Source organism: Apostichopus japonicus, chromosome 14, assembly GCF_037975245.1.
Source record: "Apostichopus japonicus isolate 1M-3 chromosome 14, ASM3797524v1, whole genome shotgun sequence".
Lineage (NCBI taxonomy): Eukaryota > Metazoa > Echinodermata > Holothuroidea > Aspidochirotida > Stichopodidae > Apostichopus > Apostichopus japonicus.
The window spans coordinates 9,842,114-9,868,265 of NC_092574.1; the positions used below are offsets into that span (position 1 = coordinate 9,842,114).

At 36.8% G+C, this 26,152-nt stretch overlaps 1 protein-coding gene across 1 annotated transcript in view; it reads right to left on the reverse strand.

Annotated features, from left to right (window-relative positions):
- Positions 1 to 8,704: 8,704 nt before the first annotated feature.
- The window catches only part of LOC139979516 (transcription initiation factor TFIID subunit 1-like), a 41,834-nt gene continuing 24,386 nt past the window's right edge, over positions 8,705 to 26,152 (reverse strand). Inside the window, exons 27-36 of the mRNA XM_071990401.1 lie at positions 25,044 to 25,261; positions 24,463 to 24,571; positions 22,924 to 23,022; positions 22,018 to 22,110; positions 21,718 to 21,870; positions 19,545 to 19,664; positions 16,903 to 17,080; positions 15,411 to 15,596; positions 14,535 to 14,617; positions 8,705 to 10,243 (exon numbers count right to left, since the gene is read on the reverse strand). Of these exons, the coding sequence (XP_071846502.1) occupies positions 9,689 to 10,243; positions 14,535 to 14,617; positions 15,411 to 15,596; positions 16,903 to 17,080; positions 19,545 to 19,664; positions 21,718 to 21,870; positions 22,018 to 22,110; positions 22,924 to 23,022; positions 24,463 to 24,571; positions 25,044 to 25,261 (1,794 nt within the window). The 3' untranslated portion in view covers positions 8,705 to 9,688. The remainder of the gene's footprint in view (positions 10,244 to 14,534; positions 14,618 to 15,410; positions 15,597 to 16,902; positions 17,081 to 19,544; positions 19,665 to 21,717; positions 21,871 to 22,017; positions 22,111 to 22,923; positions 23,023 to 24,462; positions 24,572 to 25,043; positions 25,262 to 26,152) is intronic.

The following is a 26,152-nucleotide window of genomic DNA, read 5'->3' on the forward strand; positions in this document are numbered from 1 at the left end:
TTTCAGCCTCAAATTTGAGCATAGAATAAGCTAAAGGTTGTTCGATAAAAGAGAACATGCATAACACTTCATGAAAATCTTGAAAAATTCAAGACCTCCCCTCGGGATGCCTACATCGATCCATCAATTGATAAACGAGTTTTTTTTTTACTGCATGGATTGTAAAGGTCATTTGCCCACATTCTTCACGACAGTAGGCGTGGCATTCACATTCTCAAAGTATGTAGCGTTCCTTAGTATCACCAGTGAGTTGTTACACCTCCCTGATTTAACTATATTATAGGCGAGTCAGTAATCTTCTGTACTAGTTAAGTAGATGCATAGATAGACAGAGGAACACATGGGGTACGGGGAACAAGTGCCCTAAATTTTTTTTATGAAAACTATACCCCAAGCGTCCCTCTTCATTTAATTCTTTTTTAAATCGGTACTCTTTCCAATTTTTTGTTAAAAGTGCCTTTTTGTAAAAAAAAAAAAAATCAAAGCAGTTGTTATGAAATTTACCAGTGGTTGAACCAAAAAATCAAGAAGTGTAGGTTTAAGTAAAATATTGCCCTGTTTTGATGTAGGAAATAAAATTCTAGCATTTTTGTTACAGGTGGACAGAGGATTCCTGTTGTCAGATAATTTTACGGTTAATCACCCACCCCCCCCCTCCCCACCTCTCTCATCAAAAGATTATGTTTCACTGGTGGAAGTTTGTGTCCTCACATTACTACCGTAGACGACGGCACGTTAATAGATCAGTACAACAGAGTCATCAACATGGAATGCAATTTTAGTTGAGTCTCTTTCTGCTTTCATTTGGCTCCCCCTTTTGTCGAAATGAGAATTTTGACTACACTGCCTTTGGAGGAATAAATGTTAACAATATTTTTTTTTCTCTTTTGGGAGGGTGGGGGGGGGGGAATATTTGCGTTTTCTTAAAAAAAAAATTAATTTTTTTTGGGTGAGAGATTTTGGGAACCTCTTGATCCCCCTTCTTTTTGAGATGTATCGTTTGGAGAAGGGATATTGTCGAGGAAACAATTTTTTCCCTAGAATATATATTTTATAATAAACATGTTTGTTAAGATAAGTGCATCTAAAAATAAAAGTGTTCTATTCATGGGGTCCTCTATTGGGTAATCGCAGATTTCAGAATACATAAATAGGTAGGTTTGTAATCCTTTATTAGTGTATCGTTCCATCATATTTACCAATAAGGGAAGGTTTGTGTAACTATAAATCTCTCGATTATTCTTGCAGAGAAAATGATGAAAATGATAAAGGAGTTTATTATGTATAATTAGCTCGTTATTTATGGATTAGCATTTTTTCGATTGCTTACTCTTAATTCTGACACAAACTAAGAATTTATAAAAGAGGCGCTCTCTGTTGATCTATCAGATCAGATTATTGAAAAGATAACATAATTATCTATACTCCTTTTTATAAATATTTATATTAATACTGGATTGAATAAATGAAATGATGTGTGGATTTGTTTTTATTATTTCAAGTTTGAAGGCATATGATTACATTTAATTGTGAAAACTTATTTACAACTCAACACCACAGCTACATTCTTTTATATGAAATAATGTTCAAGAATAGTTAATAGGGCATTTATCCATAAGAATGATATGGGGTAGTTTCTATATTTTGTTGGATCATAATTACTTAAACGTTCCACGACAGAAATTCAATATTTGTACCGATATTTATTTATGATGCTAATCTCCGACTTGTGTGTGAGGCCTTTGTATAAGTCCTGCTCTAAATCTCATAGTTACTGGTAATTATCTTTACGATAAATAATGTTGAAATGATCCGGTTTGAACCTAAAAAAAACTTCTCAGCTTATTTGTAAAACAATGTATATACTGTATGCGGTTCATTGCAATAACACTCCATTTGTATAGTTTCACTTTAGTTATAGTTATGACATAGTTCCTGCCATTTTGTCGCCCAGAAAAAAAAAATCATATTGGTTTTGATTTACCTGCCAAAAGAAAAGTCAACCTATATTGTGTACTTTATTATAACAAAATTTTAGTATCGACTCGTTTTAAAACATTACCAAAGTCAACTAGAAAAAGAAATTGCTTTAAGCTAAAACCGCAGTTCAAATTGTGCATTGTTCATGGTCGTTTAAACTTTAGTCAGCCTAATGAATCAGAAACAGCTGATTTGAACTATAGCCTGAGGCGGTGTATAATGTATGAGCTAATCTTTACACAAACATATAACGTAATACCATCAGCGCCGGGTGAGTATACACAAATTCTACCGGCGAACATTCCTAATTTGAGAAAAACCTTTCATCATGTTTTGGTCTATATATTACACAAACTATTGGTAACTATTCTTCCGTCATTAAAAGTGGCGACGAGTTTCTAGATCAATTCCGAGGCGAGGACAATTCTACTTAATCACAATGAAAACATTACTTTCAAACCATCATACTTCAATTTTCATTTTTTTTTTTTTTTTTTGGGCGTGTGTGTGGGTGTGCATTTTTTTTTTCATCATATTCTGTCCGTGCGTATTATTAATATTGTCTATATTCAGCTACCAAAAAAAAATATAATAAAACTACACCTTGATTGTATGATTGAAGCATTTGCCTGTAATAACTTCTATTAGGCCTACACAAGTGAACTTTATTTATTTCATTTTTATGACAGTGAAATTTTTTATGCTTCAATTTCTTGTTGTTAATTCTCTCGACGATTTTCGTCGAGAGAAGTAATTATCCACAGAAGTTGTAATTTCCGAGGGATTTGTTGGAAAGCAATTCCAATTTGGAAATATAAGAGCCTGTCTCTTGTTTCTTTCCAGCATCAAATATCACTATAGATGGTACTCGTGTTGAGAACCCCATTGGGAAGCAACTCGGGCTGGAAAGTCACGTTCATTCCCCACAGTGAATATTGATCAGAATACATTGCAAAATAAGCAGACGTAATATAAGGACTAAAGTTGGTTTCGTCTGAATATGTCTGCAGCACGTGTGTTGGAAGATAATATCCTGCAGTCTTAAAGTGTATAGAGCGTATCATAGATTAGAAAACCATGCAGTTCACTTCATACCGCGCTTCCCTCCTCGAAATTTCTATGTTAAGAAACCTTTTATAAAATAGTGACGAAATGTTGCGTCACGGACGTACGGCGTAAATTTATTTTGATTTGCAACGACACGTCCGCCACCATGCCGCAAAAGTATCCCTTCAAGTGCAGGCGTTCGTTACAGGCTTTGTCTGTGTGTCTGTGTTTGTCCTTCTTTACATCTACATATATAGGATGTCTGTTTGTCCTTCTCTCTGTCTGTTGCTAAAATTTTCTTGACTGTATGTCTTTCGGTCTGTCTGTCTGCATATCCGTCTTTCTTATTTTGTTCTTAAGCTTTTTAAAAGGGAATGCAAGAAAAGGGCGGCGGGAGGCAGAAGAGTGTTCAATCTATATAGGGGAAGGGTACAAACTTTAAGCCCCAGTGAGACATCTTTTCTTTTTTTTTAAATGGGACACGTAGATCTTTCCGTTCTCACGAACTCCTCTCCCTATATATATATATATATATATATATATATATATATATATATATATATATATATATATATATATATATATATATATATATATATATATATATATATATATATATATATATATATATATATATATATATATATATATATATATATATATATATATATATATATATATATATATATATATATATATATATATATATACATAAAGAAGCATAACACATGCGAGCTATCTTACTAAGATAGACGACCAAAATGATCAACTTTCGATCTCAAGCTCACCAACACTCTTGACACCCCCCCCCCACCCCCTCTCCCCCACCCACCCACTCTGTCTTCACAATTTTGCTACGAGGAAAGCGAGTTAAAATAACTACTTGTAACTTTCAAGGATTGTTTTAATATAAACCTTACTCAGTATAGCCTAAAGAGCTGAAGCAATCATTTTCACTGGTAAACCACTTAGAGTACTCAGGATAGCCTCAGGATCGAGAAGAATAAATTTAGTTCATTGCCAAGGTAACGTGACGTTTTCTTCTCTAGTGATTTACATATAAGTTTGGTTAGCCAACAAATATAAACACCCAACAACCCATGCATGCAAACACATGCACTGAGGCTACTGTAAAGTAACATGGCAAGTGAAGTGTGTGTTCTAATGGTGTATCTGTATAATAAGATCATTGCTTTAAATAAAAAGAGCAAATGGCTTTTAAACCGAAGAAATAAAAATAAAATATAAACAAAGAAAAATAATAAGAAATATAATGAACCTGAAAGCATGAATGGCCACAAGTTTTCATTCATATATTTTATTTTTAGGCGGAGTGGGGGTGGCACAAACTGCAAGAAGCATTTTTCTATGTGATCTTGATTTGTGAGGGGAAACGTAAAATCCGATCAAAACGTCATCACAAAGTAGATACTGTGTTTTGTACCACAAACAGCATAATCTGAAATTTTGGGTAAAAAACAACAGGAGGACACTGTTAACACAATTTGGCTAAATATTTCAACAACAGACTGGGGCACTTTTTAATCACATTTTCCAACAACAGGACACTTTTTAATTACCATTGTATTTGTTTTTTTTTTTTTTCAACAAATGGCACTTTTCCATAACAAATGGGTACTTGTTCAATTCCAAAACTGGAAGCCGCTACGTTTCTAACACTAAATGGACACCTCGTCGTAAATATGATAATGGGGATCCTTTAAAGGTTTTCACAAAACTGGCGGGGTCGGGTAAGGGGTGCCCTTGCGTCATCCCTGTCAAAAAATTGCTAAAAGTTTCTAAAAGTACTTTCCTGGATCTTTTGATCCTTCAAACGTTCCACAAAGTTTAGACAGAATAATAAACGATGTTAATTATACATCTGTAATTTTAAAAAGAATAAAGTTCAATGTGATGATTTATTCCTATATATATATATATATATATATATATATATATATATATATATATGCCCTTGGGTCCTGTTTTTACTTTAATCTAGATATTTAAATGGATTCAAAAAAGAGAAGATGATTACACATTTGAAGCCTGAATGGATACTTGAGAGTTAAGATATGGTAATTTTACTTTATTTTCATAAACTTTGCCCAATCCACCCTGCGTGAGTATAAAAAAGAAGAAACACAGAGAGGGAGAGATAGAAAAGGGAAGAAAATAGAAGGAAAATAAAACCCAGTAGAAAGAGAATATTCATGATTCACAATTTTTGTTTATGTTTTTATGATATCGCTAGTAATTTCAAAAGAGAAAATGCTAAGATGCAACTTACAAGGCATGGGAAGTGCCATTTCCAGCGATCTGGGAGGCATTTTCAGCCAAAAAAAATTGTCTTGTACGCTTCGCGCCAATTATGGTGGCGCTACGCTTAGATAGTTTGCAATGCCGTATCTACGGCTCTGATAGTTTGCCTACAGTTTCGCCCCTCCCTTGGCAAATTCCTGGCTACGCGCCTGGGTAATAGGGACGTGATTTTCACTTAAAATTAGTGGAGCAGGTATCCCCTGTGTCCTTCACATGTAGGCCCCACCTCCCCGTGTTTTCAAAACTCGTTGGCCTGTTGTCGTTTATGAAAAAAAAGATTATAAGCTCGGAAGAACAATTTTTTTATAACTAAAGAAAAGTGGATAGACTGTTTAATAACAAACAGAAACTTTGAATTCATGAAAACGGGAAATTGTAGTTCATGCTTTTCAAATTCTGTATTTTCCCTTGCTCGACCGTCATTTTGCACTCAAAAAGTATAAACTTCCTGTAAGTTATAACCCTTTGTGATATGTAAAGGTGTTAGGAAGATTGATCAAAAGACTATAGGCCAAAACAAGTAAGAAACCGCCTGGTATAACAGCATGTTCCTTCGTAAGGTATAGCGCCTATTGAGACGAGCAAAATAAACGGTGTTAAAAATATGACCTCTTGAAGAAGGTTAGAATGTAACTGCACAAACTTTGAGGAAAAAAAACAACACATGGAGAAGAGATGTTTTATATTCTTCCATAAAGAATTAATTGCCTATTTATCAACTTTAAAAGTCAGAAAATATTCCTTCCACGAATCATGATGGGGCGCCGTTAGATGTATATGAATAATCTCAAAGGTGTCATAGAATATATTCATTCCCCCATCGTCATTAATTCAGGCACTGACAAAAGATTACAAAAAAAAAAAAACATCTCTCCTTCGTTCTTTGTGTTTGATTATTATTATCATTATTACTTTCTTTGCGATAAGATTTCAAGAGTCAGTATTACAGATTTGATTAGATTGTATTCTTTTTATACTTTTTACACTATGTTAAGTTAACACACCTTACAACAACAACAACAATCAAATATTCTCCCCCCTCAATTTTGTTGTTGTAAGGGTGTTATCTTAACTTTTAGTATATCTCAGGCCTCAGGCTCAAATGTATGTATGTAACTTCAAAAGGTGTGCAGGTTTCCGAAAATTTCCTTTGAGAAAAGTCCACTTTTCTTTGAATTACTTTTGGCATTTTTTTTTGTAGACGTTTTGTTGACATGAATTGATCACAGAAGACAAACAAACACTCAGTGGCGGAGCTAGGGGTATTGATCAGAGGGGGCGAGAATGGTCTGTATGGGCGCTTTCGACTTTATCTAAGCGGAGCGCCACCACAGGTTAGCGCAGAGCGTAAAGATACTCCCTAGATCGCAGGGAATGACCCTTTCCTGGCCTTGCTAATTTGCAGATAAACGAAGAATAAATAGATGTCATCGCCAACAAAATGTGACAAATTTCAATAGGTAGATGAGAGCGCAATAGAATAGTCAATAATCGCGAATAAGTAAAAAGTGGTAAATAGCTGAAGAGGGCGCCAGCAGTCTATTTGAGTCCGTCAGGGGTGGGGTGGGGCATCCGCCCCTGACTGTATGGACGCCCCACCACTGTTGGGAGCGCAGTGTAGGAAGAGAAGGGGGGGGGGAGTGGCGGTATTTTTGAACGGTTTGGGTGAGCGTCTGCAATGATTCGTAAGGACATGTTATCGCAAGCGTTCAACATGCTCAAATAAAATGAATGAATGAGGAGGAATTCATGTCACTTTTCAACCATTTTTTGAAACAAATTGATCGCTAGTAATCTTGAAATTGATTTTATCACGGTCATTGTCATGTTTCCCATATGTACCTTTCTCATAGAAAAGGAGGGAGGGCGAATCTGTACGTAATGTAATCAGAAATACTTTTAAAATGACACCAAAGAGACTAAAAATTCTTTTCGACTTTGTTAATAATGATGTCTTTTAAGAGACACCGTAGATACGTTGCTCGGTTAGGTTTACTGCAATAGTGGCAAATGGAGACCAATATCCGCACTTAGTGGACCTAATGTTATAGTCGTGCATTGACCTTGAACAGAGGGGCCTACCGTGAAAACGTACGGAAAATTCATCCTTTTATATCTCAGCGAGACAATTCCACTGGATACAGAAAAACAACTCAAAAGTCCTAAGATGTGGTCATTATAACAATCAAAATAAAAGATATGTATGAAAAGCAGATTAAAGATATGATGGAAACTCAAATGTGGACCAAAAAACGATGTCCCTACGGATGCCGTCCAGTGACATTTACATAAATTGTGTGTAGTAGGTTCTGTAGCTCTTTTGTGGAAAAACTTTGGAATATGCTTAAAGTTGAGAGTTCTTCCATGCTTTAGATTATTGATGGAAATAGATCATCACGTTTTATGAGGAATGTATGGACGCTCCACTGCAAACACTGGGTTGCCAGCAGTATCGTTCAAAGCAATTGCTGTCAGTGCATGGCATATCACTACAGTAATACAAGACTAAGTAGATATGTCTGTATGTTAGGCAAGTGGATAGGTTAGTATGTTAGGCAAGTTATCATGTTAGGCAAGGTCAGTAATTCACTTACTTTAGCATTGTAGTTGGCACTGGATCGAGAATGCAATGAATTCACACGTTACAGCTTTAAACGAGTCAAAACAAAATTCCAATGAATGTAAATAACTCAGAACACCTGGGCGAGATCATTTAGAAAATGAAGAATTTTGACACGAAGAAAAAGCTATGAACATATTCGGTGACTCACGACAGGTCATTGTTTGGGAAAGTTGAGTATAATGCCCTTTTGAAATGACCAACTCTTCAATCACACTCAACAAAGGCTTTTCATCGTTGTTAACAATTATGTTGCATAAAACGAACGAGGATTTGAAGATTTCATGGATTGGAAAAAGAATAAAAAAGACCATCTCTGCATGAGCTTTCATTGTGAGTGTCAAACGAATATGATGTTACTTAGGATTTCATTTCTTTACGCTAACATAAAACCGATGTAAAATTTCCGACCTTGACGAGATCGTTAAATTTATACTCCAAAGCCTTTGTTAATCGAAGGAAAAGCTAGTACACACTTTAACTTCTAGATGAACGCTTTGCGGATATAAGCGTGGGATTCGGGGGCTTTCTCTAGGTTTGTTATTTCTGGCGTTAAATTCGCGTTTCCTGCAATCCTGCTTCGCGTCCCAAGGGGTGGGTGCACACCAGGGTTACCAAATCATGACCTCGAGTAACATTAAACTGAAGGAAATGCCATGAAATCTGTTGTTTCAGACGATTGTTTTCTTGTAAAAATTTTGACAAACCATTAAATGAGAGAAAGAAAAAAGCTCATCCAATTCTCATCCGTTTATTTTTTCTTCAAGTTCTCCACATTTTCTATCACGGTTTTGATATAAATTTATACAAATATATACATGGTTGGTTGACATCTGTGCTGCCTATTATTTTGACAAGCAAATGCTAAAGATGATTATCACTAAACACTTTATCCCGCTGACAACCTCCCAGCAACTTTTCCTCAATGATACATTTAATCCAGTGAAATTGCTTGTCTGGCGGAGGAACATTTGGAGGATTAAAACTCTCAGGGGGTAATGCCACAGTCAGGGGCAGTACACGTACCAGGGACCAAATGAGGCATGTCCCCCTCCTCCATCTCCCACTTTTGTGATAAATCTCAAAAGTGCCCCTTCTCATAAATTAAAAATGTCCCATTTCCTAAAGGAAAAGTATCCATCTGTGATTGCAGGATCATATGCTTCGGTCTGAAGCAGACCTAAACCAGCCAACATCTCGATACCGAACACCTATAAAGTGCATTGATCTTGTCTGACTTATATGTAAATAAAGTATCATAGATAAGGCAGTAGTCAAAAATAGAGTTGGAACCACTGATATTCTGGCATTGAGTTCCTTTTAGTGGTACTAGATGTGTGAAACAAAAATATTTTATTTCAGTAATACCATCATTATGGTCGTCATGCATCACAAGACAAAGTCCACACACCTAACCAACATCAACTGAACATGTAGAGAATGTGTAAAAGCCATCATCATCAACATTGGTCATAATCATCATCATTGTCATCATCATCCATGAGGGGAAGAGAAGGATTCAGCAATGTCAACATCACAACTCAAAGAACTTCCAAGATGTCAATGTAACAGATACGTTGAACCAAGCTATTTATCAGTTGCCATCCATCGGTGAAATGATTAAATTGGCAACATTGGCATGCCGAGGTGAGAGTACATGGTGGATGAGATGTAAGACCGCTGCAAGGTTTCATCTCGGAATTCAATTGTCATCTTCCATCAGTCAAAGATTGATTTGGAAGCGTCGTCCTCATCCTGGTCCTGGTCCTGGCCGTCCTCCACATCCTCAAACTCTTCTTCATCCTCTTCTTCCTCCTCGCTCTCCTGTCTGGTGGTCTCTCCTCCGAGGCTAGCCTCGATGGAATCGCTGAGGATGTCTTGCCTCTTCGTGACGTCCCGACTCTGACTCATGATGCTGTCCTCCTCGTCTTCTTCGTCCTCTTCCATCTCCTCCCCTGGCTCCATCTCGAAGCCAAAACGGCCGGAGGTATCGTGATCCTCTTCCGCGTCGCTCAAGGCTAACTGATCTTCCAGCTGGTTAGAATCCTCATCTAGATCAAAGAGATCGAGGTACGGGCTCCGGTTTCCTCCCCCTCCGCCACCTCCGCTGCTTCTCCTCTCGTCATTCGTCGCTTCATCGTAATCTTCCTCTTCGCCCTCGTCGTTCCCTCGAGAGGCATCTAGAATGTCCTCCTCCTCGTCACTGTTCTCAGGTGTAATCTGAAGGTCATCCATAAGGATGCTTGGATGACTTCCTTCGAGGCCAGCCACAGACTGCAAAACAAAAGGATATAATGATATAACAGGATAAAATTCATTCCTAACGACTTTGGGCAGAAAATCAAATGTCACTACTACCGAAGCTCAGGGCCGCATGGTCCATCTGACCACGAACTAGAAAAGACTTGACTTGATAGAAATATGTACTTCAATCGTTCGTTCTTTTCCCCCTCTAAATTCTAAAATATCAATCATTTCACGGTCAAATGTGGATAGCTAACCAATACCAAAAAAAATCTCAAAGTATTTATTTCCTTTGGGTTTAAATACTGCTGCACTGTGTGTTAGGCTGCAATTATGTAGTACAAATAAAATACTACGTTTTGAAAGAAGTCACAAAAGTTTTGCTGGGAATGGTTCATGTTTTCATTTTACCCCACCCCCCTCCTCCATCCCATCCAACCCCCATCGTCTCACCCAAAGCATGTATGTTATTATTACAATGTCTACTTGCAGCATTCAAGTTTCAAATTTTCAAAATCCATTATCATTTTGTGGTTCTTGTCAATGATTTTAAATATTTTTTCTTGTTCAAAGTTTTAAACTTTCAAATTTTCAAAATCCACTTTCATTTTGTGGTTCTTTTCCACTTTAAAATTTTCACTTTAAAATTTTTCAACTTTCAATTTTTTCAAAACTTTCAAATTTTCACTTTCAAATTTTCAAAATTTCAAAATGCACTTTCATTTTGTGGTTCTTTTCAATGATCTTACATATCTTTTCTTGTTCAAAGTTTTAAACTTTTAACTAAATATTACACCTTCTAAACCTCTTATTTCTATCTATCGGCAAATCTCTCTCTCCTCTCTATTCTAAGATCTGTTCAATTTCGCATATTCACATATTTTATGTCTTCCACTATCATCTCAACTGTTTGTTGTCTTGTATTCTCAATTTCTTATCTTTACTCTCGTTATATTGATATTAAATACCTCAGTCTTTACCATTACTCCCTTGCACTCCCTTTGAACAATAATAAATAAACTCTGCCTCATCTTCAACTGTCTACAAAATAAGAAAAACGCTGCCCTGCACAGCCAATAACTAAATCATTTGAAATTTTACAAGACAAAATGTAGCCTTTCGAGGGACACTTGATAAATCTCAATTAATTCCCCTTCCCATTTCCCACAACTTGTCATCAGAGTATAAAACACAGGGGAATGGATCGTCTTTAATCTTCACATCAAATTCTGCAAATGAGCGAAGGAAAGTCATAAAACTGCCACCAAAAGATATCAAGTAAAGTGTAGACACACATATAGCTTGTGATTAGGCATGGTGAAGCTTATGCCCAAACAACTTTGTACGCATACAGTGACACGTGTCGCAGCCGAAGAACTGTGTTTATGCTTCAAGAAAGTTTGTTAGGATCGATTAGCTTGCCATGGGCAGTTCACATTTTCATAGCAGATCTTGAACCTAAACCTAGCCCTATTCGACTATAGGAGTCTGGGATGGAGTTTTCTTTGAATAGCAACTGATTTTAAGTCAATCTAACTGTAAACTTGGAGATGAAAGAATGACTTCTTATCCGACAAGAATTGAAACGATTTCAACCAGTCAACTGTCAAATTCAGTCTCAAGTCACGGGAGGTCATTTGAAGTCAGATGAAATCACACAAAGTCATAGCCTTGGGTCAGCTTTGCGTTTTGACAAGGTGCATTAGTTCAACTCAAAGAGTCGTAAACCAAACAACAAGAGAAAGTCGAATTAACAGGGGAAAAAATAAAATCAAGATAGCAATTATCGTTTGGAATGCTGGTTGGCAGTGAAGAAAGAAGAAGTAATTTTCCCAACACTGTTTACATTATTTGCACATAAAACTGGTGGTACAAATTGTCTATATTTCAAACACATGGCTGACATTACTCATGGATTTTAGGTTTGCAGTTTCATAGTCTGAATATTGTCAATTTATGTCACCAAACCGTCTGATATTCTTCACTATATCAATAATCATATTCATGATGTACTTATACTTAGTAACTGTTTGTCGTTTTTCTTCTAAATAACTCTGCAGTAATCAATCACCGTGGTGTGCTTATCCAGCCCTAGTAACTACCTCATCCAACTACCTGCGCTATGTGCATTTCCCAATTTTAGAAAGAAACGCTGTGAAGATTCAACCATTTTTTTGGCCAAAGCACATCCCTCGCCTACACTCGGGGTCGAATCAGGCCATTGACTCAGTCTACAGTTGCAACAATATATCGACTACGTAACAGGGGTGAGAGATAGCCCTTAAAAAAGTTACGTCGTACTAGGAGAGACAAATGTCTTGTCACCGAAGGCAGACGTAAAAACGACAGTGATGAGTTACAGGAAGTTCCTGCAGGTAATTTCGATTGGTTCGTACACCGAACAGATCGACTGGCCTCCTGAGCTATTTTAAAACAAACTGAAACAGATTGATCATAATCTCTGCGTGCAAAACACTCGAGATTTCCACAACGAGAGATGATAAATGGCATTATACTGTCAACGACGTCACGGTTCCCTGATAAGCTTTGAGACAACATACTTTTTGTCTCCTAATATGGGGTCTGTTATGTTTCAATCTGAAACTAGAAAGGACTCTATGGATACAAGCCCTCAGATGGGGGGCCTCTAAGTGATACATTGATATTTATGACTTGGAATGCACACAGTTCGACTTACGTTACTCAAGTAACTTGATGTTACTCAAGTCTCTTGGTCTTACCGAGATCTCTCGTTCTCACTCAAGTTACTTGGTCTTACAGAAAACTCTTGGTCTTTAAAATGCAATTCTTCCATCACTTGCTTAATTAGTAATATCGATGGTCCTACAAAATTATCAATGTTAAATCTTGTCCCGGTAGACGGTCTTTTCGTTATAATTCAAAAACTTTCAAATAACTTTTTGCAAAATGAAAGTCATTAAATTTTATCACCGGACAACGCTCCCCACACCGACCCCCCCCCCCCTTTCCCTACGAAATGAAAAATTAACCAAACTCAAGCCCATGAGATGCTTTAAACATGGAAAAAATTTGATGTACAATTTTTTTCAATTGTAGACAGCTTAACTGAGTAGCTGTACTGTTTTACACAATACATCGTCCTTCAGACTGTAATTTGAAACAGCCGTGCTCGTAAAAACTGGTCGTTAATGGAAGAACATAATACTTCCCGAGGGCGTCTCGTATTTTTACGCATACCCTGTCGTCTCCGGGGCTGCTTCCCTCCTCGGATCAATATCGCCATCTCCAACATCCTAGAATTACCAGTTAATTGCGATGCATTCCAATCGTGTGGCTATAGACTGTAAGAAGACTTTAAATTGGTTCTTAGTTTTTGCCTAGACTGGCTATGATTACCCTTTCTCAACTTTGTAACAGAACCCTTGAGTGCTTTTCAACTCCAAAATGTTTCTATCGCTAATGAAAGGGAACTAATGATTTTTTTCCCCCTCTCCCCTCCTCCCTCCATTTTCGAGCAATTATTTGCTATGTTCCATACTGCTATTTAATTGAGGAGTAGGAATAGTATCTACTAGACTGTCTTGCAAATAATCTTCCTATCATGCTTTCACAAGTCTAAGTATTAAGATAATAAAACAACATTAAGAAAACTAGCTCGGATACATTAGGAGTAAACGACGCTTGTCTGGGTCGCGACATCCATTAAGAAATGGCTGAAGAAGATGGAAAGATTCTAGTTAACTTGGGAGATAACAAAAGTCATACCAGTGCAGAGAGATTAAAGGCTAAAATGGTGAGGGAAGGAAGGAGTTGGGTGGAAGAATGGGGGTACATGGAGGACAGGGAGGATTGTTTGAGACATTTGAGAATCAATACAAAAAAAAGTGCACTACCATATGTACGGTATTATGCTTTACAATTACTGTACAATTGGCTGTACTTGCATGCAATAAGAATGATGATCCAAAGCTTAACTTTGAGCTATTTTACCATTTTACTGCCAAACACTTGAGAACCGATAAGTTTATCAATGTTTATGCAGGTTTTGCCTGTGCTTGAAAAAAAAAAAAAAAAAAGAGCCTGGATGATCTGTGTTGACATACCAAGTTATTAGGATAAATCTGCTTTCATAAACTGAGTCTCTCCTTATCTGCTGTTAATTCTACTTATTTAATAAACAGAGCCCCTAACTATTTCAGCCGGAGCACCCCAACGTAACACTTAGTACAGAAAGCCAATCAGCCACCGCGACTACTGGTGTGGTAGCATGCTTCATAGCGTGGGATACCAGCAGAACCCATGCGACCTTGTTTTCGATAAGTATCCCGGTTTTACTTACATCATCGCCATCGACGTCAATTTCTTCTTCCTCGTAATCCTGCGATTCCTCCGGAAACCCACTCTGAGCGTTTTCGTCGACATCTGTAAGTAAAAATTTTGAAGACAAAAAAGTCAGAAGACGGCCTTCTGGTATGCTAAGTGCTATTAAACTGATCCTCTTTAAGAATTTGATCTGTTATACAACCTCGCAATTCCTAAACAGAGTCATTAAAAAAGGGCATTTCCGGGCAGTGTTTCCAAAATTTGACTTGCAGATTGCTACTTGATACTTACAGTTGACTGAGAACACTTTCTACTCAAAGTAGCATTCATGATTTCAAAAAATAGGTGGTGACAAAAATTTAAAGGGGTCGGCATAGCATATCAAAATAATGTCTATTATTTACTGTAGAACTAGAAGAGATAAGCCAATCTAAATATTTCTTCATTTTTCTCTCAAATATGAAAGGTACAGGAAGGATGACATTCAAAAAAAAGAAAAAAAAAAAGGAAGGTTGCAACGGTGCTGTTTGTTATAATATTTATGGTTTCCATGTTCCTCCTTGAATAAACACACATATCTATGCTGCACTTTCAATTCAACTGTAAATTAAAGAACAATGAGCAATGAAAAAGCCTGACAACAACATTTTTCAGCAGGCAAATTGCCATTTATATGTAGCAAGTGTGATTTTGAGAGGATATCATATTCTAAACAGATAGCTACAAAAATGTAAGCGCATCATACCCAACCCCAACCCCGGCCCCTACCTTATACCCTGCCCTACTACCCTTCTACCTAAACGCATTTATGCATAAATTTAAGGAAAATAGCCATCTATTTTAATTATATGCAGCAACAAGAGTGTTTCTTGGGGTGCATTATTTTACTCACCCATATTCTTGGCATTTTTCGAAGATCCAGGCCGCCCCATTGCCCTTTGTTCATTCTCCCTCATGTGTTCCCTGGCCCTTGCAATGTCCTGTTCTAGTTGGGCTAAATGGGCATCATTGTCCTGCAACTCCTTCTTGCAAGCGTCAAGAATACTGTGAGCTATCTTTGTTAACGGGCTCTCTTTGCCTACAAAATGAGGAAAGGAAAAAATTGCTCCATTTCAAATATGAGAGTCAACTGTGTGTGGCGTGTAGATAGAAGGGGGGGAGGGTGAAAATATGGATTAGAGGGGAAACAAGGGAAGTGGAAGATGAGGTGAAGGAGGAGTACAGGTAGGAGGGGAGCAGGTGGGAGGGTAGAGGGGAGAGGAAGTTCAGGGGAGAGGAAAAAGGCAAAGGACAGGTAATTTGGGTGCCATGGTCACAGAAAGTACGTATAATAATGAGGAACATTTTTCGTATTCTTTGGAATGATATTAAAAAACTACGTACCTAAACAATAAAAGATGCGCGATGTGACGAAATCTTGCCATTTCACAGTGGAAATAATCTAAACTTCTTAACCAACTGAATCAATTGGTTAGACTTTTGTAAATAATCTTGTATATTAAACATGTTTACATTCTACAGAGTGACATACACAAAAAAAAACTGGTTTCTAAGTCTAGGTTCCCACTTGAGCAAAAGAACTATAATCATGCAAATTACAGTTTTGACAGATTGGCCCCTCTAAACTGAATATTTGAACTTAAAAAGGTATTCTATGAGTAATGTTGTTAATTCAGAAGAGAATGAAATCCAATTGCAGGGTTCACTTTTCCTACTACTTTTATCACTCTTAACCATTGACAACAGTTGGTTGGATCAACAACTTTTAAACAAGTTTGTGGGCAAAATCTTCTCTTAACATTGTCTTGCATTCTCTAAATCTCCACGCCAACCACCGCCTTGACCCTGTCCATTTAGTTTGTTAGTTTAGTTATTATATATTCTAACAGTTTTGTTATCAGATCAGAAAAGCACACACACACATATCCCATGGATTACTGTTATGCTATATGTATCTCTACTTTATATGATACCTTTTACCCCTTGAAAACTGTTGAAACACCAAATTTAAACAAGTCTGTTCGTAAAAAGCGTCTCTTTAAAAATGAATTGCAAATAACTTATCCCTTCAAAGAAAAGAGAAAAAAAGAAAAAGCCTCACCAACTTAGACTCCATTCATTTAGTCAATATGTTAATTTTTATCATTTCAGTGGTATTAGGCAATAAGACCTGTTTACTACCATTAATATTCTGTTACCTAACCCCATTTCTTAATGCTCTGTTTAAAATTTTCTTTAATTTTTCTATTTGTTTGTTTTCACTTTTTATTCTCGATTCCACATAAGCATGACACACCTATTCACAATTTTGTTTGACAGATACATACGAAGTTAGCGAACAAGCAAACCAGCATAGTTTCCTAGGTTTATATATCAGCACTAACCATTATATTGGGTACAGTTCTCTACGATTAGTTCCACATGTCTCTGGAAGTCTCTGGTGTTGTGGTAGCCGTGTTGCTGGCAGCTTTTCCGCATGGTCTCCAAGTCCATTGGTTTGTCGATGATCTTGTAGTAGTCCTGAACCTGCTTGGTACTGACCGGGAAGTGGAATGGCCAAGACTAGTCAACCAAAAAAAAAAAAAAGAGGGGGGGGGGAAGGGGGAGAGAATAAAACAAATTCTAGATAACCTTGAAATGACTCACGTAAAAGTACAGCCAGTAGTGATACTTTTCTACTGCTAGTACCACACTAATAAAGTTATTTCATGTCACATCTAGTGACAGCATGTAAGTTTAAAACCATCCACCAATCGCAATGTGTGATGTTCATACTGCTAATACTGTCAGAGCAAGTAAACTTTCAAGCCTGACACGAAAGATGGTAAATAAAACGAGTCTTTATATTCCTGATACTGCCAATACGATATATTGGGTGACAAATCAATATTCATATATTGTTTAGCAGCCGGTTGGGATAGGAATGAAGTGTTTTTTCTGGTCATGCAAGAACCCATCTGAACACATAATGCATGTGCTCCTTGTTGTTTGTCACACCAAAATGTTAAAAGTTTGGCAGCGTCAGCTACATTCGAAATGAATAAACATTTAGCCTAGGCTTGTCAGGAGTTTATAGGCAATGCAGTGGTACATAAGCCTAGTCTGCTTGATAAGAATATAATTACCCAGTCATGCAGTTATAATTCATTTCTTGTTAAACCCTAGTGTACTTCTCGCCTACTAACTGTTACATACTGCTCAATATTGAAACAATTTTTATTAAAAGAAAACATTATTATTACACCAACTTTGCCCAAATAAGCCAATAATTTGGTCAGAACACTTGATGATTTGAAGGTAAATTCTACCCAGATCCATATATGTGAAGTAGAAGAACATGGGCTTTCAAAATATTTCAAAATATTCAAAATATGGAAAGACTAGATTCATTGGAACTTGATATTTACTTTAAAATTTACCAACTCTCGTTGAGCGTTTGAAACAGCTGTTTTTGGCCTTATTTTAACCAATTTTTATTCCTATCAGGAGAAATTACATTATCACACAACAAGCTGCTTTAAAGTATATTTCTTTGGGTTTGTTAGTTACCAAAAAAAAAAAAAAATTGAAACAACCATCATCAAACCTTATATCAAAAACCATTTTTTTAAAATTAGTTTGGGTAAATTTATTGGAATTGTTCCATATTAAACTTCCATTACCCATACAATTCATATTTACTGGACAAGTTTTTCTTTACTTCAAAATGAAGGAATATCTGATAATTTTTTCTCCACATTACATGTTTTTGTGGCATTAAAATATCCAACATGAAAAAAAAAATTGCTCAGGGGAATCAGATGGAAATGTTTTTACACTTGCTAGTTATTATGCAATGAGCGAGAAAAAATGTAGGTCTTCTCCTAGGGTGATGAATTACAATTTTTTTTCATAAACACTCACATTATTTTCATTTTTGTAAAAAAAATTGCTGCAAGGCTATTACAATTATCAAATTCGACAATCCTTCTTAATGTCATTAATTTTACTTTAAGAACCACTAAATAATTGACTCAAAAAGAGTTAAGGAGCAGTCTGTCAAAAGCTGACAGTGAAACTCTCAACAAGTAACATGCAATTTTTTAGTATTGGTTTTTCTTTCCTTTTTTTTGCCAGGTTTTAGCTACACTAAATATTTGATTTATTTAATTTTATGTTTCCCTACAGTAAAACACCCAGAAAATTTTAATCTTAATTTTATGTAAATGATCAGATTTATATGTTATAACACTTAATGATAATTCAGTTAAAGTGGATAATCGTGCATACTTTTAGTAATTAATCTTTACTTGAGGGGTACCTCAGAGCAGACAGATATTTTTTGTAAATCTCTCCACCGAGGCGAACGCAGGAATACGAACCGTGCCATTGACTTCCTTCAGAAAGCCTCACAAATATTTATACTCGATGAAAATCTGTTCCATTTCTAACCAAATTGCAGCAAAGCATTGGAATATTTCTGCAAGTGTAACTAAAATCCCGCCAACATTTCCCCATGAACTGGGGTGGAATTAGCTAGTGCCATTAAGTTAATTTGCACCATTTAAAGTATCAAGATATATTTCATTTTACAATAGTCAGTCTGTCAGTCAGACAGTATCAGTGTCAGTTATCCAGTCAATCAGTCCATCAGTCTTTCATTCAACAAGTCCCTAATTCAGTCAGTCAATTAGTCAGTCCGTTAGTCTTTCATTCACTATAAAGCCAATCTGTTAGTCGATTATTCAGTCAGTCAGTCCTTCACTAAGTCAGTTTGCCAGTCAATCAGTCCGTCAGTCTTTCATTCACCAAGTCCCTAAATTCAGTCAGTCAATTAGTCAGTCCGTTAGTGGTTCATTCACTATAAAGTCAATCTGTTAGTCCATTATTCAGTCAGTCAGTCCTTCACTAAGTCAGTGTGCCAGTCAATCAGTGTTTTGTTCACCAAGTCCCTAATTCAGTCAGTCCGTTAGTCAATCAATCGGTCGGTCCATCGGTAGGAGAGAAAGATATCTGTATATTTTTTGTTAAATCTGCTTGTACATACGTCTGGGACTGCCTTCATAGATGTGATGATATTGTCCAGAATGAAGGAAAAAGCAACTTGGTCGTTGTCATCCAACAGGGGATTAATTGCCTTCTCGAGACGGGCAAATTTGTCATTTTTCTGAAATCAACAAAGACAAATAAAACATAAAAAACATACATTTCAATGAAACATACTCAGCTTCAGACCTAACTATCTGGATTGATTAAATAATCGATCAGGTTCTACTAACTTCTCTGTTGCAGCTGCTGGATTGACATGACATGGATAAAATCAGCTGCACATTAAAGGGTGTGAAGACTCGCGCAAAAAGAAACGTCTAATGCCGGTAATCTGACCTAGTTTCGAATGAGGTGTAACAGAAGTGTTAGACGCCACCATCGATCCCAGAAAATACACACACAGCTTGCCACCGTCGGTAATTAGACACTAGTGTACAGTTAAGTACATACAGCTGCGGTCAATACCCACAGCATAGTGTATAAACGATACAGTGATGGACGTCTCAGGTCCAGCTAAAGATAACAAGGTATCACGTTTCATTACTGTACTGTCTGCATTTTGTAGCAACACGAACAAAACGTCACTTGCAAGCAACGGGAAGTTAACTTTTTCAGATGGCCGCACGCAGTTTGGGCGAGTCTTCAATGCCTTTAATATGTAAACACGCCTGAAGGTATTGGTATCTGGGTTTGAATGTAGCAGTGAGGCATCAGTGAACTTGCCACAAGGGGTGTTACTTTGTAGGTCACTGACTTAATCTCTCCCTCAGTAATTCTCCTCCACCCCACCCCAACCCTAACCCTAACCACATCAATTCAATCCATTGCTGGGAATCTCTGGGGTTTCTAAATCTGTAACATTATCTGCAGAGATTAATCAGTGATGTCAGAAAAAAACCATGAGTGGGAAAATCTTTCATGAGTAAAAGTCAAATGCTCTTATTTGACAAGCCTATCATGACTCTCTTATCAATTAAACTAATCAACTTTGAAAGATTCAAAGCAAATGCCCCCAAAAGAGGTTTCGCTGTAAAATGTCAACTCCACTATCAGAAGCAATAACAGGGGGGATAGAACTTGCTGTGATGAAGCCCAGATGGCTTAATCGGATGGTTGGGCCTCGGTTATACCCAGAGGTGCTGAATTAATGATTTTCTTATATTGAATCAATGTGGTCTTCAAATCAGGTATTGACAGGAAGATCCAAAATGTTTCCATTTTGTAAGAATTTTATCTTCCATCTCTTCAGATAAGAGATGAGTTAATGGAGGTAGCATTTACCGCTCTGTTCCCGTTATCGCAGCCAATCACTGTGCTTTCTTGTGAGACGTACAAAGAGGTTCCGCAACCTCTTTTTTAAGACACAAATCATATCCTTGGGATAAAAACATCCATCTAAGATGAGACTTTCATCTGGTGATGCAGAAAACTGACAGCAATGAAATTCTGCCATCGGTTATTTCCATGACAAACATTTCTTGAATTTTAATGCTCATAATGTGAGTAGCTCAAAAATGCTGACAAACAGAATGACAGCTTGTTGAAATGTCGGTCACATTTTCCATTAATGCCCTGCATAGGATTATATATATATATATATGTATATGTATATATATATATATATATTTATATATATATATATATATATATATATGTATTATTGATAATCATAAGTAATATATATTTATATATATATATATATATATATATATATATATATATATTTGTATCAACAATATGTACAATTACCTTATCAAACTGTCACTTCTGATTTTCAAATTTGTCAGAAACTTATTTTTGTTATGGCAAACCATCAGAGAAAAATTTAGTGTTCAAAGTTTGTCTAGCATGTTCATAGCCTCTGCATTTTGTCCTGTATAAAATATGACAGTTCCTGTGTACAAAACTCATATACATCTCTTTGTCAGTTATATAGCAATTTGACACTTTTCATAGTATTTTGGGCATTTTGAGAATATCAGATAGGTGGCATGTATTCCTTTAAAACAGATCTTAGGACAGGAAAATATCCAGGGTGTTTTTTTTCCTTAATTTGTTAATTTATTGTCCGTAAAAATTTTAAAAAAAAACACAGAAGCAACAGATGAAGAAAGATACATGAATGAGTGAGTGAGATCATGAAGGATTGTATTGCTTAGGATTTTTCTCACCTCTGCCATTTTCTTCTCACAAAATGAGAGCATATTGGAGGCGATCATGGTCAGTGGACTCTTGGCACCGTTGTACAGGGTGCTGTTCCTGACGATCGATTCTATGTCGCCCTTGAAGTCGTCCCGAGACTTGTACTGTCTTCTGCGGATACGCTAGAGAAAGCCGAGAAAAGACGCACATTTTGTCTTGTGTTGTTGATAACACATTTTTTAAACTTTAAATAGAGAGGTGACCACATAGAGAAAATTTAAAAAAAAATGAACATCTGCTGAACAAAAGATGGGATGTGGTGATCTTACCTCTCGTATGGTCTGAAGATCCATTGGCCGGTTCACTATTCGGTAGTAGTCCGGCACTTGCTTTGGGTTGACTGGGGTGTGAAACGGTGTAGTCTAGGAGGGGGCAAAGAGATGGCGACAACATGTAGAGATTAACATGCAAAGGTGAGCAATTGTATTCAAATTAGGATTAAATTAAACTTCCATTTCAAAGAGGTGGCATTTCTTCTTTGTACAAGACTCTGCCTATTATTCCATTTTAACAGAGAACATGGTACCATCAGGAGCCACTACCCAACCTCCTCCCCTCCATTATTACTCTGTACCCACTACTCACATATGGAATCTTCCTAATACCACTAAGAATACTCTCAAGTAATGTACCCAGAAGAAACCATACCTTATTATGGTACCATCAGGAGCACCACCCAACCCCCCCTCCCCTCCCCCCATCCATTATGACTCTGTTACTGCTACTCACATATGGAATCTTCCTGATACCACTAAGAATACTCTCAAGTAATGTACCCAGAGTAAGCCATACCTTACAATGGTACCAACTGGAGCACCACCCAACCCACTCCACTCGCCCCCCCCCCCCTCCCCCATCCATTATAACTCTGTACCCTCTACTCACATATGGAATCTTCCTGATACCACTAAGAATACTCTCAAGTAATGTACCCAGAGTAAGCCATACCTTACGATGGTACCAACAGGAGCACCACCTAACCCCCTCCACTCCCCCCCCCCCCATCCATTATGACTCTGTTACTGCTACTCACGTATGGAATCTTCCTGATACCACTAAGAATACTCTCAAGTAATGTACCCAGAGTAAGCCATAACTTATGATGGTACCATCAGGAGCACCACCTAACCCCCCCCCCCCCCCCCATCCATTATATCTCTCTACCCACTACTCACATATGGAATCTTCCTGATACCACTAAGAATACTCTCAAGTAATGTTCCCAGAGTAACCAAAGGATCTGTCCTTCGTCTGTTGATAGATTGCTTTCTTCTCTGAAAGTTTTCAAAACAAAACAAATTGTAAGTTATATATCTTGACTTTTGACATGCTACGCAATTAATAGGAGAGGGCATTCTTTTTTTAATCTCTTCCTCAGAAATGCACCATGACTTCCACCATCACTATCATCATTGTTGACCTGTCCTATAAAATAAAGCTTTTAAATCAAGTTACACATAAAAGAACAACATTGGACATTTTCTTTTCTTCTTTTCTTATCTGCAAATGTTGTTTACATTTTCACCTTCACTAAAACAATATCATTACTGCTTCTCTCCAGTCCGTGTTCCTTTAAAATCAGAAAATTGAGGATTCCAACTTTCAGCATACCAAACTAGACTATCTAATTCCCACTTTTCAAACCAAGGGTAACAGTTGCACCTTAGGCGACAAACGGCTTCTCTTCGCAATCTTAATGGATTATAGGGATTCCAGAGGAATGGCTGAAAACATCAGGAAAATCTCATAAGATAACAGTATAAAACCACGATGATCTCAGTGGAGACCTTCTATGCTACCAGTAAACCTGTTTTACAAGTTCACATCATTATGCAGCTAAAAAACAGAGGTCTTTTTTCTTTAAAAGCTAAGATATCACACGCAATACATCATATACTTAGAGGAATGGATGACATAACCACATAACCAGGCAGCCATTATTTAAAATGAAGAGTTAACAGCCATGATGTATAACCAGACATAACCGCATAACCAGACAGCCATTACTTATAATGAAGAGTTAACAACCATTATTATAACCAGACATAACCAGACAGCCATTATTGATATTGAACAGTTAACAGCCATGATGTATAACCAGACATAACCGCATAACCGGACAGCCATTATTTAAAATGAAGAGTTAATCGCCATTATTATAACCAGACATATCCAGACAGCCATTATTTATAATGAAGAGTTAACAGCCATGATGTATAACCAGACATAACCGCATAACCAGACAGCCATTACTTATAATGAAGAGTTAACAACCATTATTATAACCAGACATATCCAGACAGCCATTATTTATAATGAAGAGTTAACAGCCATGATGTATAACCAGACATAACCACACAGCCATTACTTAAAATGAAGAGTTAACAACCATTATTATAACCAGACAGCCATTATTGATAATGAACAGTTAACAGCCATTCTGTATAACCAGCCATAACCAGACAGCCATTATTTATAATGAAGAGTTAACAGCCATGATGTATAACCAGACATAACCACATAACCAGAGAGCCATTATTTATAATAAAGCATTTACAGCCATTATTTATTACCAGACTTTTAATGAAGCGTTTACAACCATTATTTATAACCAGACAGCCATTATTTATAATAATGCTTTTACAACCATTATTTATAACCAGACATAACCACATAACCAGACAGCCATTATTTATAATAAAGTGTTTACTAACCTTCAAATAATCAAGGCTTTCCTCTGTGTCATTAGTCCTCTTCTTTTTAGCAGGTATATTCTCTTTTGGAAATCGGAGTACCAGGGACCTGCGTCTTAACGTGTCAGCGCTAAAAATAGAACAAAGTCCAATTTTTATTGTCACTTGGAAGTTCAGTTTATATCCTTAATTTCGTGTACAGTTAATTATGTTAATTAAGTTAATTGTGTAAATTATGTAAATAAAGTTAATTATGTAAATTAATTATGTGTAAATTAATTATGTGTAAATTATGTAAATAAAGTTAATTATGATCAGATGGTCAAATTTACCACAGTGACTAAATCTTTTCTTCCAACAGTTTTCATTAAAAAAACCCCCCCTTTTTTTTTTTTTTAGTTTTATCTTTAAAAAAAACAACAACAAAAGCAACTTTTTGAAGTCCCTCCTTCCACAAGCATAAAAAAAAAAAAATGCAAATAACAGAATCAAAACAAATGGAAGCGAGGCAATATCCATTTCACATCACCAAACTGGTAAATCCTTCACGTTTATTTTTTATTTATTTAGGATTATTTTTTGAGAATATTTAGCCAACTTACTGATCCAAAACAGACTTTGCAAAGACAATCTTGGTTCCCTCCGTCTTCACCAAGGCGTCGTCTTCCTCTGCCGGTAAATCTTGTTCCATCATCTCCTCCTGCTCCTCGGTCATCGCGACCAGGACCGACGGCTGATTCTCCCTCGGCTTCTTGTCGTACATCGGACATTCCTTGTTCGTTCTCATGTGGCCCATTTGTCCGCAAGCCCCACATTTCATCTAGATTTGAAAACAAAGAATCAACATCAGTAAAAAGTCAATTTCATCGTTCAGGTTTCTGTTTTAACTTGATGAGAGCAACATTACAGAAGCAGAGTCATTGCGAGTCTCCCACATACCGGACCGGACTTCATATTCTAGCAGAGTTGACAGTGCTTGTACTCGCCCCGATTGATTTGTACTTGTACGTAGTACTCTGGGCGTTTTGGAAATTTTGTTTTGATACTAGTGTCAGATGAAATCCTCATTCTCATGCTTTTTAGTATTTGTACTCGTGAACATACCTAGGAGGAATCCTACTTGCACTAGTCTTGTACTCATGCTGTTGTACTCAGGCTACAAGACTCTTACAAACTGACTGTCTTGATCGAGCTCTTAGTCAGTCTGTGCTCGTACTCCCATTTTAGCATAGTGGCCAGTGCTTGTACTCAACCCCATTTGATTTGTACTCGTACTTTGGACGATATGGAAATCCAGTTTAGATACTTGCTTAGAATCTTGTACTCAACACATATACCAAGAGACCATCCTGCTGTTGTACTCTGTTACAAACTGACTGGTTTGCCCGGGTTGGAGTAATCTTAAGACTCACCTATTTCCATGCTAATTTGTGTCTGTGTCACAAGCCCTATGATCTAGATGGAATAGAGCTATATAAATATTAATTGTTATGTTATGTTATCTTATGTCTGTATACTGGCTAATATCTTTATATTGTCTGCACTGACACTACCTAACACTAGATTTGTACTCATACCTGTACTCAAGGCTGTTTAAAAATCTTGTATTGTAACTTGTACTCACAATTACATGATTCCCAGCAATTAAGTCATTTTGTTCTTTGGTCAGAAAAAGTTTTTTCAATGAGTTCAAACCTATTGTCATGAATAT